Source organism: Carex rostrata, chromosome 1, assembly GCF_964058835.1.
Source record: "Carex rostrata chromosome 1, lpCarRost1.2, whole genome shotgun sequence".
NCBI classification, from domain to species: domain Eukaryota; kingdom Viridiplantae; phylum Streptophyta; class Magnoliopsida; order Poales; family Cyperaceae; genus Carex; species Carex rostrata.
In genome coordinates, this window is record NC_135918.1 from 7,966,680 (window position 1) to 7,979,239 (window position 12,560).

General features: G+C 31.5%; 1 protein-coding gene across 1 annotated transcript; it reads left to right on the forward strand.

The window, feature by feature from the left end:
- The first annotated feature begins 210 nt into the window (after positions 1-210).
- On the forward strand, positions 211-11,076 carry LOC144555782 (uncharacterized). Its single transcript, XM_078304214.1, has 4 exons — positions 211-1,128; positions 1,447-1,497; positions 1,616-1,688; positions 10,649-11,076. The coding sequence occupies exons 1-4, from the start codon at positions 551-553 to the stop codon at positions 10,808-10,810; spliced, it is 864 nt and encodes a 287-aa protein (XP_078160340.1). The 5' UTR covers positions 211-550; the 3' UTR covers positions 10,811-11,076.
- The last annotated feature ends 1,484 nt before the right edge of the window (positions 11,077-12,560 follow it).

Here is a 12,560-nt window from a genome sequence, read left to right on the forward strand (position 1 = left end):
CAAAACGAATCTTAATTAATCCGAATCCGAGTCAACTTGAGTTGGTTCTCGTCATATATATATGCAACTCAATTGAATTCATCCCAAGTCCATAAACCAAAATCATTCTTTAATTAAAAAGCTTTTTCAAAAGTCTGAAAGAAGATTTAGAAAAAAAAAATGATGAGAGAACAAAAAATAATTACACATCGAACTGTGACTACTCACCTTCTCTCTCTTTCTCTCTCCTCCTGTCGGTCCTGGAACTATTTCTAATCTCCGGACCCCTCCAAACATCCTCATTAATAAAACCCTCGCTCTCTCTTCTCCTTATTAATTTCTCTCTCTCTCTCTAAAAAAGAGAGTTGAGCTAGCTATAATTCCCCATCTACTACTTACTATCTCACCTTCTAATTTCTATTCTTCAATTAATCAATCTGCTCTGCTGATCAGCTTGTGAGGTATAACGCTAGCTGCATCATATATAGCAGCTGAAAGAAATCTAAGAAAACCAAGATCGGACGGTGGAGGAGGAGGCCACGACAGGACCATGGTATCATGGTAACATACCATGGTCCAACCCCCAAGCTTCCTTCCATTTCTCCACCAACACCATTGTTACACCTCTTATGGGGCCCCTCCCCCTTTTACACAAAAACCCATCATTTCTTTAAAATCCCTTTCTTCAATGGCCCAGGATCCCTCTCACCCTTCACACCAAGAAAAACAAGACAAAGAAAAACAAAAACGAGAAGAAATCACTAGTAGTAGCAGTAGTAATAACAACCATGAAGCTAAGTCATGGCTACAATTGGGTGTCGGTTCATCATCCATTTCTGCACAAGATCAATCCGAGAGAGAAAAAATTACACAGCTGCAGCTCTTTTCCGATCCCGTCTCCATTGCCGGACAGGGAACACCCGGTACAGCCACCCACATTGCTACGACAGTACTGCAAGTTCCGGCATTGGAGCATCCCATTCGACCGTTTCCCTTTTTCTCATCAGGAAGCATTAGACCATCTGCTGAAGCTGGCCCGTCAGCAAGTGAGGCGGGCCCTTCAACTGGTAGTGCATCGACAAGGGTCATCATATTGCCGCCACGGCCTCAGACCGGCCTTTGGTTTGTGCTACGGGCTTCACAGAATCAGTGAGTTTAACTTTCATTTGTTTGATTCTACATTCCTGCGTGGCAATATTATTTGTGGTTTAATTACCACTTTGTTTTTCTTTTTGAATTACAATCTCCCTTTTATGAACTATCTGTTAATTTGTTCCTATATATATCCGGTCAACTGTAATGTCGCATTCGTTATATTGAATTTTGTTTTGCTGCATGAGTTGCATTGGTTGTTGAATATTCTTTATTTATTTTTTTAAATTTATAAATTTAATTCTTTTTTTCTTTTTTTTTTTACACCGATCAATTTTACAATATACTTGTTTTTACGGTGGTTGATCAATGTAGGAGGAGAGAACCTTGGTTACCTCAAATATCAAGGAGCTTCATGAGGATTAGGTAATTTTGGCAGATATATATTCATATTAATTTCCTATATATATATTTCAGATGATATATATATTTTATTTCCTTGTTTATATACATGTGACGCATTTATATATATTATTGTTTGTAGGGATGGAAGGATGACTGTAAGCATGGTAATGAAGTATTTGGTTAACAGACTTGGGCTTGAGCATGAATCACAGGTACACAACAAAATTAAATTTTCTCACCCAATGTATAGTAAAATTAACTTTTGATTAATGGTAAAAGAATTTTGTACAGAGCTTCAATAGTTGCTATATAGTGCATTTGTTGGTATTTTGTTATGGTGGTTAATGAAAGGAACTTTGGAGCTAAGGGAATTTCTATTTTTCTATTCCATAATAGTTTTGAAATAGAGAGGATTTCTTATTTCTAGCTTTATGTATATATATATATATATATATATATATATATAGTAGCATTTGTCGTAGGTAGGATGTGAATGTCTAAGTGGCGCATCATTGCTTTCCTTTGATAAAGGCTTCTTTAATTCAAGTTAAACAAGGGGTTAAGTTATTGGTTAAGCCTTTGCATTTTATTAGTTGTTTGTTTCACACTAGTCAAAAGGGTCGTTTTTCTTCCTTTGTTTTCAAAATTACTCCTTCCGTTCATCTCCATATTTTTTTTCTATTTTTTCTTTAATCCTTCTTCAAAACTAAATATCAACTATTCCTCTCATTATTATTATAAATAAAAATAACCAAACAGTTAACGCCGCTGTCATAACTTAAGCAAAGTAGCACGCGTAAAAGTTTGTGCAGATGAACAGTCATGTATAGTCAGTACGGTACGTAGGATCTATGCGTTTGTTCTATTTATGACTTTTATAAGGACGAAGAAGCAAAACAGTGTAGGTCATGATTAGATAGTCTTCTCATGATGTGTTCTCTCTCTCTCTCTCTCTCTTTTCTCTGTCTCAAACAGAAAAACAACGAGGCAAGGATGAATATTCATGGCCCATGATGGCAAAATGAACTTTATTTCTCATCTATGCTAAAACATTACCATAAATGGATAGAAAGGAAAGTAGGAAACACATAGTAAAAGATGTATAAATACTTTCCTCAGAACATGCACATGAACAACCTTTAGCTAGGTAGCGTTCTTCACTTTATTTATTGCATTAAATACACATAATATATAAGTTTTTTTTTTCAAAGCATCTTGCATTATGCTTTTGGTGGGAGAATATCTTTTGCTAGTCAATTAATACGGTTATACAGCTTGAAAAAATAATACTGTTGTAGCCTGTTATATAGGCTGCAAACCTGAAGCTAGCTAACCTGCTTGCATGCACCAATTAGGCACATCCATTGGATCTCCTCGAGATGCGTGTCTCGATGCAACACATGCAATGCAGCTTAGATATCTCAGTTAATAACATGCAATGCATATATAGAAGCAACAGGGGAACAGGAGAAGATATTTTTCCAGTTCATGGTAGAAATCGAACCTTACCTAATTACAACTTAAATTAATTAGATAAATTAAAGATTTTTTTATTGACCAACAAGGTTACTTTTGAATTGTCATTATTGCAAGTACAAAAAGTTACAACAACTAACTATTATTCCAATAGTAATCCATGCCTTTTTCAGGTTCTTCATCCAAAATATTAATTACCATAAAGAACCATGACATGATAATAAAAACAAATTATCAAACTAAATAAAATAAAGCTAGGGGTAAAAGAGTAAATAGACATGATAGAGGTACCTGTGAATGCTTCTATAAAGGCATTACTCACCTACCATGAATGAAAGTTATGCACCATCTATTAAGCCACTTGTCCGGGTTGGGATTGTTCTATTGAAAGGCGACTACCTCTCTCTCTCTCTCTCTAAAAATTAGTGGAAAAGATCACATAATAATGACACGTCGATTTTGTTCTCCAGTCCTGAAACTCAAGTGGACCTTATTTTGAGCTATATTGCATGCGCCTCTGTGTATATCAAACTATGTATAATTATGACAGCAGGTCCCATTATTTTTTATTAAAACCAATAAATATGCATTCATTATTTCTATTGTACTATATTTTTGACTTGAGTATATGTTTGTTTGTGGTACCTGAAAGTTAGACTACTAGCTCCTTTATTAACCCAATAGTTATTTAAATTCATAAAAAAAACAGCTTCTTAATTATTACTTCTTTTTCCCTCTTTTTATCAATATTTTTTATGAAAATTTTATAAACCTTTCAAATTTTGCACCCATGTAGATTAAAAATTCATAGCTATTCAGACTTCTCCTGTGCTATGATATGAGGAAAGGAAAGAAAAAGAAGAGCTAGAATTTAAAAGAGAGGTCCTTTAATTCCTAGACACAGTTTAATTTATATAAAGGGAGGTCCTTTCATATGAAAAAGGGTGTCTCAAAAACAAAATTTCATAATAGTCTAGTGCATACATACATTTTAGATGGGTCTATTAGGAGACAAAACAAAGGACAAAACTAAATTTTAGAATTTAGTTAAAAGTTCTGCATCATCTTGTAAACTTCCAATTTAAAGGTCAACTCTCAGACTGTTATATAAATGCCTACCAACAAACTTAATCATTATGTACCACGCTTATTTTTCTTTTGCAAGTGGAAAGCCGTTTTGCAAAAATAAATAAATGTTTGCTAAATATGTTATAATAAAAGGCTTGAAATTGCTAAATGTTTTTTTTCAAGGTATTGGCTTTAAATGTACAATAACAATTTCATTGATAAAATACAGACTTACAAACTCTTCTTTCTAGATTTAAACTCATTTATTCTTATAAAATTACGTAAACTACTCTAATCAACTAATCATATTTATCTACTCTAAAAAACACCCCATTACATCTTTCTCCATCTCTATCTACAATCAGATCCGCTTTCGTTCGATAGTCGCTGCGTTCTGATGGCCGAATTTGTCGCGCTCCGATCAAGATGGGGGGGGGGGGGGGGGGGGGGGGGGGTTAAAGGCTCTACACTTTGAGTTCTGATGATATCGCGCTCTCGGCACCGATCGGCTCCGCTTGACTCAGCTTTCTTCCCTCTTCATCATTATCTTTTCTGCTTAAGAAGATAGAGACAAGAGAGAGAAAAATATCGCTATGCCGAAAAAATAAACTAAGAATGAAACAAACGAAATAGAAAGAGGTAAAAAAGAGAACAACATCGGCTAGAGTTTCTCCTCTCTATAATGCTCTTTTTTTAGGGACGGCTCCTTCCAATTTTTTTTTTAACTCTTGAGTCTTGAAATTGGTAAATGTTATAGCCATTATGCATGAAAATATCATACCCTCATTTCTCTTCATGGATTAGCTAGGATATTACAAATTAAATAATTCATGAGGTAGTGCTCTGACACATTCCATTATTTTAGCCAAAAAGAAAAATAACTAGATGAGATTCCAAACATATATTGCTCAAACAACCGTTGGATGAGGTGACGATTAGAACACCAAAATTTTAAAACTATACTATATATTATGAGAGCATTATATGGTTGTTCGTGGAAAGCTTCCTGCTAGAAGATAAGAGATTAAATAATTTAATAAAAGTGCTATAAGACTATTATATATACCATGCATGACACGTGTTTCATGAAAATATATCTATTGATTACAGAACCTTTTTTTAAGATATTTTTTTAAACTCATTTGGCAGCTTGCTTATTATGAACTAAAATTTGTTTTACATGACCGCCTAAAATAACCAATCCACTAGTTAGAGATTAAATATATATTATTTGATTTTTATCCTTTTGAGGAATATTTACCTCTCTCTTTTTCCATACTTATGTAGTAGCTAATTTTACTTAAGTGCAAATTTAGGTTTGTAATTTATTTGCAATTGCATTGACGTATTTTAAACACTAATAATTAATTAAATTCGCCGATTTAATTAACTGCATATTTAGTTTTCTAATTGATCAAAACACTAATATTTAAGTCAAGAGTTCAAATATCTTCATTTTTTGTGCCTCAATGATGCTTTCAGAATTATCAACATAAAACCATTAGATATGATCTATATTATCAATATATCCTCATAAAAATTATCACCTTTGATATTGATTTAGATAAATAAATAAATGGAAAAATCAACATTCAGAATTTATCCACATCAGTGTATTTTTGCAAGATCTTGATACTAGTCAAAACAAAATCAAAATAACATGATGATCTGTTATTGTGAATAGAAAAAATGAAATACATCATATCTAATTGTAATTTATTTTTGACATTTAAGTTTTAACTTCAAAGTTATTATAGTTCTAAAATAAAGACATAATAAAAGCACAAAAATAAAAAGTATTTGAACCCTCGTCAATAGATAATTAAATTCACCTATTTTGCATATACATATGTTGAGAAAGGAAGTTTTTGTTTCTTTTTCCTTTTTTTTTTTGTCTAAAATAGATGGTGCATGGGTTGGTAGGTTACGTGCATCTCATGCAGTTTTTTCATGAGGTCTCTCTTTGATTGAATTGAATGTATGATCCATAATCGTCATGCTTTCAATTTGCTTAGCTCACCTCAAACTCAATTTCCCCTCTTGAAAGGCAAGCTAGGCCCTACATTTTCATTTTCATGGTGGACCCTACACATGTACATATATAATATTGCTCTTTCGTAGGTTATATATAGCTTTTAGTTTAGTGTAGAGTAGTTCTTAGGACCCATCAAAAGAATTAAGTGGGTGCAACTTATATAGCTTACTAGCAACTCTTTTTTGAAGATTAGGTTAATTTACACACATATATGTACCCCTCATTGCCTATGTCTTCTGAATTCTTAACAAAATATAGATATTTCTGACGTATTTAATTGGTTCTTGCTTGACAAGCATGAAGAAACAAATCTCAAGTGCAAATTCATGTAATAAATCATATATAAAGATTAATTAATTAATTAATTAGAATCTAATTACTAACATTAAAAGTGTGGTTACATACTTACATGTTTATAATATACTTATAATAATTTATTATATTATAAATTGGCCTTTCTTCATGGTATACTGGTACCCTTTTTTTCCTTTTGATTACAAATATTTTTCTCTAAAAATTATAATAACATATTTGCTGTTGTATCCTATCATCTCCATTTTTTTTTACAAAATTAAGAGGTGAAAAAAACAAAGCACCAAATTACTGACAGTGAAATATATGACTTTCTTTCCACCTTATCAATATTGTACAAGCAAACTTTGATTTAACATTTTTGACAGTATTAATTACTCGTAACATGGAACAATATCAACGGTTAATATTTGTTGTAACTTGAGTCAAATAAAAAAATAAAGTAGTTGCAACATCAGGCGACTAATAGAATATATATATTTAATTAAATTAACATCATATATATTGGTAAAGTCAACATCGATCATTTTTTCGACTTGAGATATACTATACCCCCATAATTAATTTGGCAAAAATTAATAAAGTTGCTTACGCGTGACGTTTGAAATTTATACAGTATTTACAGTGACCCAATCACAAAAATTTGAAAGAATCAATAAGTTAGGCATAGCTCACATCAAACAATTTAACAGATTGGGAAGCTTTAAACAAAAAAAAAACAAAAAAAACAAAATGAGACCCAACTTTCCTCTCCGGTTGTAGTTAGTAATTATCGAGTATAAATAGTCAACCTATGTATTAGCTCATGATATTATATATATATATATATATATATATATATATATATATATATATATATATATATAGGTCATCTAAGACGAGGCAATTTGTAAATTTGCATATGCTTTAGACATGGTGCATAATCATTCGGTGGTTGGGGTCCACGCAAACAACAGAATAATATATCAATCCCATCTTTTAGCCCTTTTTCTCTTCAAGGCATCCACATAGGAATCTGAAACAATTATGGCACTAAAACCCTAGCTACAACAACTCGTGCAGTGCCTCCTATTATTGTGCTTAATTTGAAAAACAATTAGTTAACAATCCATTGGAATTTAATATATATCATCGTATATATAATGTTTGGGACAGCTTGTCAGATTTTTTTTAAGAGGAATCGCACTTAAATTATACCAAAATAAACTAATATATAGAGATCAATTAACTTTGTTTCATGTACTATATCATATTATATTTAGGGTTTCTTTCTAGCTTCTTCAAGTGCTTTGGAGTTCAAAGTTAATTGGCCCATTTTGTTAATTTAATCCATTTAGATTCTTTGTTAAGATACGAAATACCAACGTCTAAATATATAGTGTATGCACACATCACATTTAGAGTGGAAAAATGGTATGGTGGAGCCGTCACCGTCATAGAATGGCACAATTACAGCACGGCACGTGTAATAACAACTAGAATCAAATGTGTCGAATCATTGACTAAAGTTTGTCAAATTTTAATTTTAATAATTTCATATTAGATCTTTCAAATTAGCTAGAATATATTGCATACTTGCATGTTTTACATATAGGTTGAAAACTTAGAATTTACATATACATAGGTTGAAAACTTACAAGAAGAAAAAAAAGGTCGGTAGAAAATTTTATTTTAATTGATGTTTATTCTATAATATTTTAATTAATATTGTAATTTTAAGATGAAGATGAAACATTTATGTTGACTATATGTAACTTTATTTTGATATTGATTCCTAATCAATATCATCTTAAGTGCACCATATAAATGTTGGGGACAGACACAAAAGATTTATTCTTAATTATTAGCCAATAAAATTGAACTGTCATTGTACACAAGAGGAGCTAGATGAGCTAGTGCCACAGTAGATCAGGACAAATAAATAAATAAAATAAGTAATACAATAGATAGGGAGGCTTGTGTGTGCTTACAAATGGGGACAAAACTAACCGCGGACGTGCATGCATTTCTTTGTTTTCATGTGTTAGTGTTAGGTGGTCTAGATGTTAATGTAAAATAACAATAAAGTAAAGGAGCAACAGTGCAATAATTAACTATTATTGGAAGAAAAAAAAAAAAAGGCCAAGGTTTAGGTCTGGTTGGAAATTATCACACATTTCCAAACGTGCATGCTTTTTGTCTCCACCTTAACTCAGTCATTAGCCTCTAGAGAATCATTAAAATAAATAAAAAAAGATTAATTTTCGTGTATATATAATTATGTAGTTATAAAATACATCTTTTTTAGAATAATACATCTCTTATATATATTTAATTTCATTAAAGGCTTTTCCGATCATAGATAATTCTAAAGATTTAAATAGCATTTATGGTGTTATAACAAAACAGCTAAAAAAATAACGTTATGCCCATATTGCACTGCTATAGTGCCAATAGTGCCATAGCTTTTATGGTTCAAAAACGCTATAGCGCGCTATTTAAAACTTGGATGATTCTAATATATGTTAAGTAACTTTTTGCAATAATAGCTGAATAATACTTGTGTGTTTGTTTCTCACTTTCTTTTTCTTTAAATTGTGTCGTCTAACCACCCTGCATTAAATAAGCAATCAACTCAATTATTTCAGGTAATTTCTTATTAGCAGCACTTGAGAAAAGAATAGGACATTTGAGCTTAATTGTTCACTTTTTTCATTTGAATTGTTTTCCCCATGTCTAAACAGTGCCGTCTAACCACCCTGCATTAAATAAGGAGTCAATTAAATTATTACAGGTATTTTGTATATTTTTTTAAAGCTATCATAATTAATCTGACCTAACTAGCAAAAGTATACATGCATGTTATCTATATATATATTTCTTAGTCTTAGCCTCTTATATAGGTAACTATATATTATACGGTAGGTACACGGTAGTATAAATGTCAGGGTATTATTCTTATTGTATTCTATGATGAGATTATAGTATCATCAATGGTAGGGAAATCTTAGCTACCTTTGCTAATATTGCTTTCAATTTTTGTTGCAACATCAAATCAACATTGACATGCATGCACTTCAACTCCATACGCCAATTATTTAAAAACAAAACAAAAAAACATGTACGTACACATCACTGTTCAAAAGCCTATAACCAAATGCCACGTGTTGTGCCACGTGTTGATTTTGAAAGAGTTCCATACATATATATCTTTGAGTTTGATAAATAGTATTAGTCTAATATAATAAATATGTTTGAGCTATTTCTGAGACTATATATCATTTATTTTAAAAGAATTTAACAAAAATTAATCATATGAGTTAGTTTAATTAAAATCAATATTTTTAATTAATTGTACTTTTATCATACATGTATATATTATGTTATTTCAAACATTTTAGCTAAATTATCCCATATATGATCTAAATCCGATTTAAAATAATCATACTAAATTATATTAGTATGTCAAATAAATAAACAAAGGTTAATTAATTAAATAAATACCATCTTAATTAAACTGTTGATAATTTTGTAATTAAGAATGCTTGTGTGACACATTGTTTGAGGTTTAAGGTACTAAATTTGTTTTCTTAAATTGTACATTTTATATTTAGATTTAGAGTAATTTTCCAAAGAAGATGGACCGACATGTATTCTATTAATTCCTCTTGCTATTGCTCTTGCATTGTATGATGATGTAACAACCATTAGGCGTTACTCCACCATCCCATTGTTGGACCACACTCCACATGAAAGGACCATTAAGCGTACTTTAACCCCTACATAACACCAAATAATCCGAATTATTTCAATGATCTTTCAATTTAATTTAATTTAATCACAGTACCTTGTAGCTAACTAGATTTAATTGAGGTTTGAAATGCTAACTACTACTACCCCCACTACCTAAATCAACAACAATGACTAGATATAGTACAATAAATCAAGCTTAATTAGATTACTCTATAGTCAAGTTTACAATTAATCATGTTTAGACCTTAATTAAGAGATTAATTAAACATCGATCGATATCAGTTTTCATATCAATTCCAATTTCAGACTAGCTACCATGCATGTTTGTATTTTGCATTTCTTCCAGCAACATCACTTTCCATACCCATACCCAGAACCAGAGTTCAAAACCATTAACTTATTGGATAATAAATATGATTAATATTATCATTTCGGTTGTTGAATATATAGTACTATCTCCTTTTTAAACTTGCTTCATAAGTGTTTTATATAATTTCCCTGAAGTATGATGTAAAAACCATGAATATCTTTTTTTGTATTGATATACAGGTAGAAATAACATGTAAAGGGCAAAGTCTTCATCCTGCCATGACACTAGAACATGTTCGAGATAACATATGGTGTTCGAGAGAGGCGGGCCCGTCCGTTCCCAGCCCATCGAGCATCGTCACAAATATTCTGATGACACTTGAGTATGGTAGAAGTGCGTAGAATTCTACGTCCCGTGTATAACTAGTCAGTACACTGATTCTTTCTTTTTTTTCACTTTTTTGGTTTTTTTGTTTTACTTTAACCCTACAAGATCATGTTTTCATGTTTCGTTTTCATTGTCTAATTCATTGAGGAAATAGCTTGGAGATACATTAACATGTCCAGAAATGAGGGGTGAAAAGCAGATGTAATTCCAAGTCATTTTGGCTTAATACTTTTCTCATCTTACCTAAATTAGTAATAACAGTTTATTACCTATTGGTACTATCCACATCCAAAACTAGATCCTAATTCAAATGCTCTCTTTTAAACTAAATGTTCTACTCTTTGGACCATTTGTTATAAACAATAATGAACCAAACAATTAGTCCTCTGAATACCTTTATAAATTTAACACATTATTCGCTCTGCAGCTTTGCATATCTGTACCTCTTAGGAACACATTTATTAACATATTTGCAAATTTTGCAACCAAATAAGAAGTCTATACCTTGTAAAAGTTTTGACACACATGCATTAATTTCTGTAGTTTTGTTTATTCTCCAACCAAAGAACTGTTTTTTTTTTCTTCTTTTGGTAATATAAAGACAAGTTATGGCTAAACAGCACTAAGAAAGGCATCAAGAGCTTTTCAAAATGAAAATGGAACACTATGAACAGTGAGATGCCAGTAGAGGGTCTGCATCAGGGAAAGACAAGTGTTGATGTACATTGAAGTTGAAGTCTATGATCCCAACAAAGGAAAGTGTGCAACCATTACATTACTCTCACTATATACTTCTGACAATGATATGTTAACAATACCAACATACAACATAAAGCAATTATGATTTGCAGTACTGGTAATTTATTAGCTAAACCTCTGTAATACTTTTTTTTAATAAATTTAGATGTCATGATAACCCAAGAACAATAGCAATTATGGTTATGAACTTGGTAGCCACTGCCAAGCAATTTCAAAATATATATATATATATATATATGGGAGTTAGGCTGGGGTGCTATGGATAGCATAGTGGTCTCTATGCTACGGCTCAATATTCGAGTTTTCAAAATCCAAACGGTCGATCCGAACCGTTCATCTTATTCTCCATATTAATATCTGCTTGGAGACCAAATTTTATAATTTTCTGAATTTTTTTACTATTTATTAAGCCACTTTGAAAATCGCTAATCCAACGGTTTTACTGTTTTGTGCAGCCACCGTTGGATCAACAATTTTGTAAAATAATTAATAAATAGTAAAAAAATTCAGAAAAATGTAAAATTTGGTCTCCAAGCAGATATTAATATGGAGAATAAGATGAACGGTTCGGATTGACCGTTTGGATTTTGAAAACTCAAATATTGAGCCGTAGCATAGAGACCACTATGCTATCCATAGCACCCCAGCCTAACTCTATATATGGTTATGGAACCTAATTTTAATCAAAGGTTTAGGAACAGCGAAATTATCTGCACAAGTACAAAAAAAGTAAACAGTATAGATTTGGCTTGCCATTGCAGTCATCCTATCTCGTGAGAAGCTATGCTCAACAAAACCTACGTTTAGACTAGGTCTTTCAAAAAAAAAATCTTGTCTCTAGCTTTTGTTTTATTTCAAGGCAACAAACTAAAGTATATTCAATTGATAGTCAATTTCTTCATATGCCCTATTGTAAAATTGAACCCCCGGCCTCCCTCGAATTTGCATCCTTGAGATATCTCAATATTTTTAGTTGATATGTGAAAAATCCGACCGTTTAAATCC

Excerpts from the sequence above, each read along its gene's own strand:
- LOC144555782 (XM_078304214.1), top strand. The coding sequence starts at position 551 with ATGGTCCAACCCCCAAGCTTCCTTCCATTTCTCCACCAACACCATTGT. Across the intron at positions 1,129-1,446 it reads CTACGGGCTTCACAGAATCA|GAGGAGAGAACCTTGGTTAC; the intron begins GTGAGTTTAACT and ends TGATCAATGTAG. Across the intron at positions 1,689-10,648 it reads GGCTTGAGCATGAATCACAG|GTAGAAATAACATGTAAAGG; the intron begins GTACACAACAAA and ends ATTGATATACAG.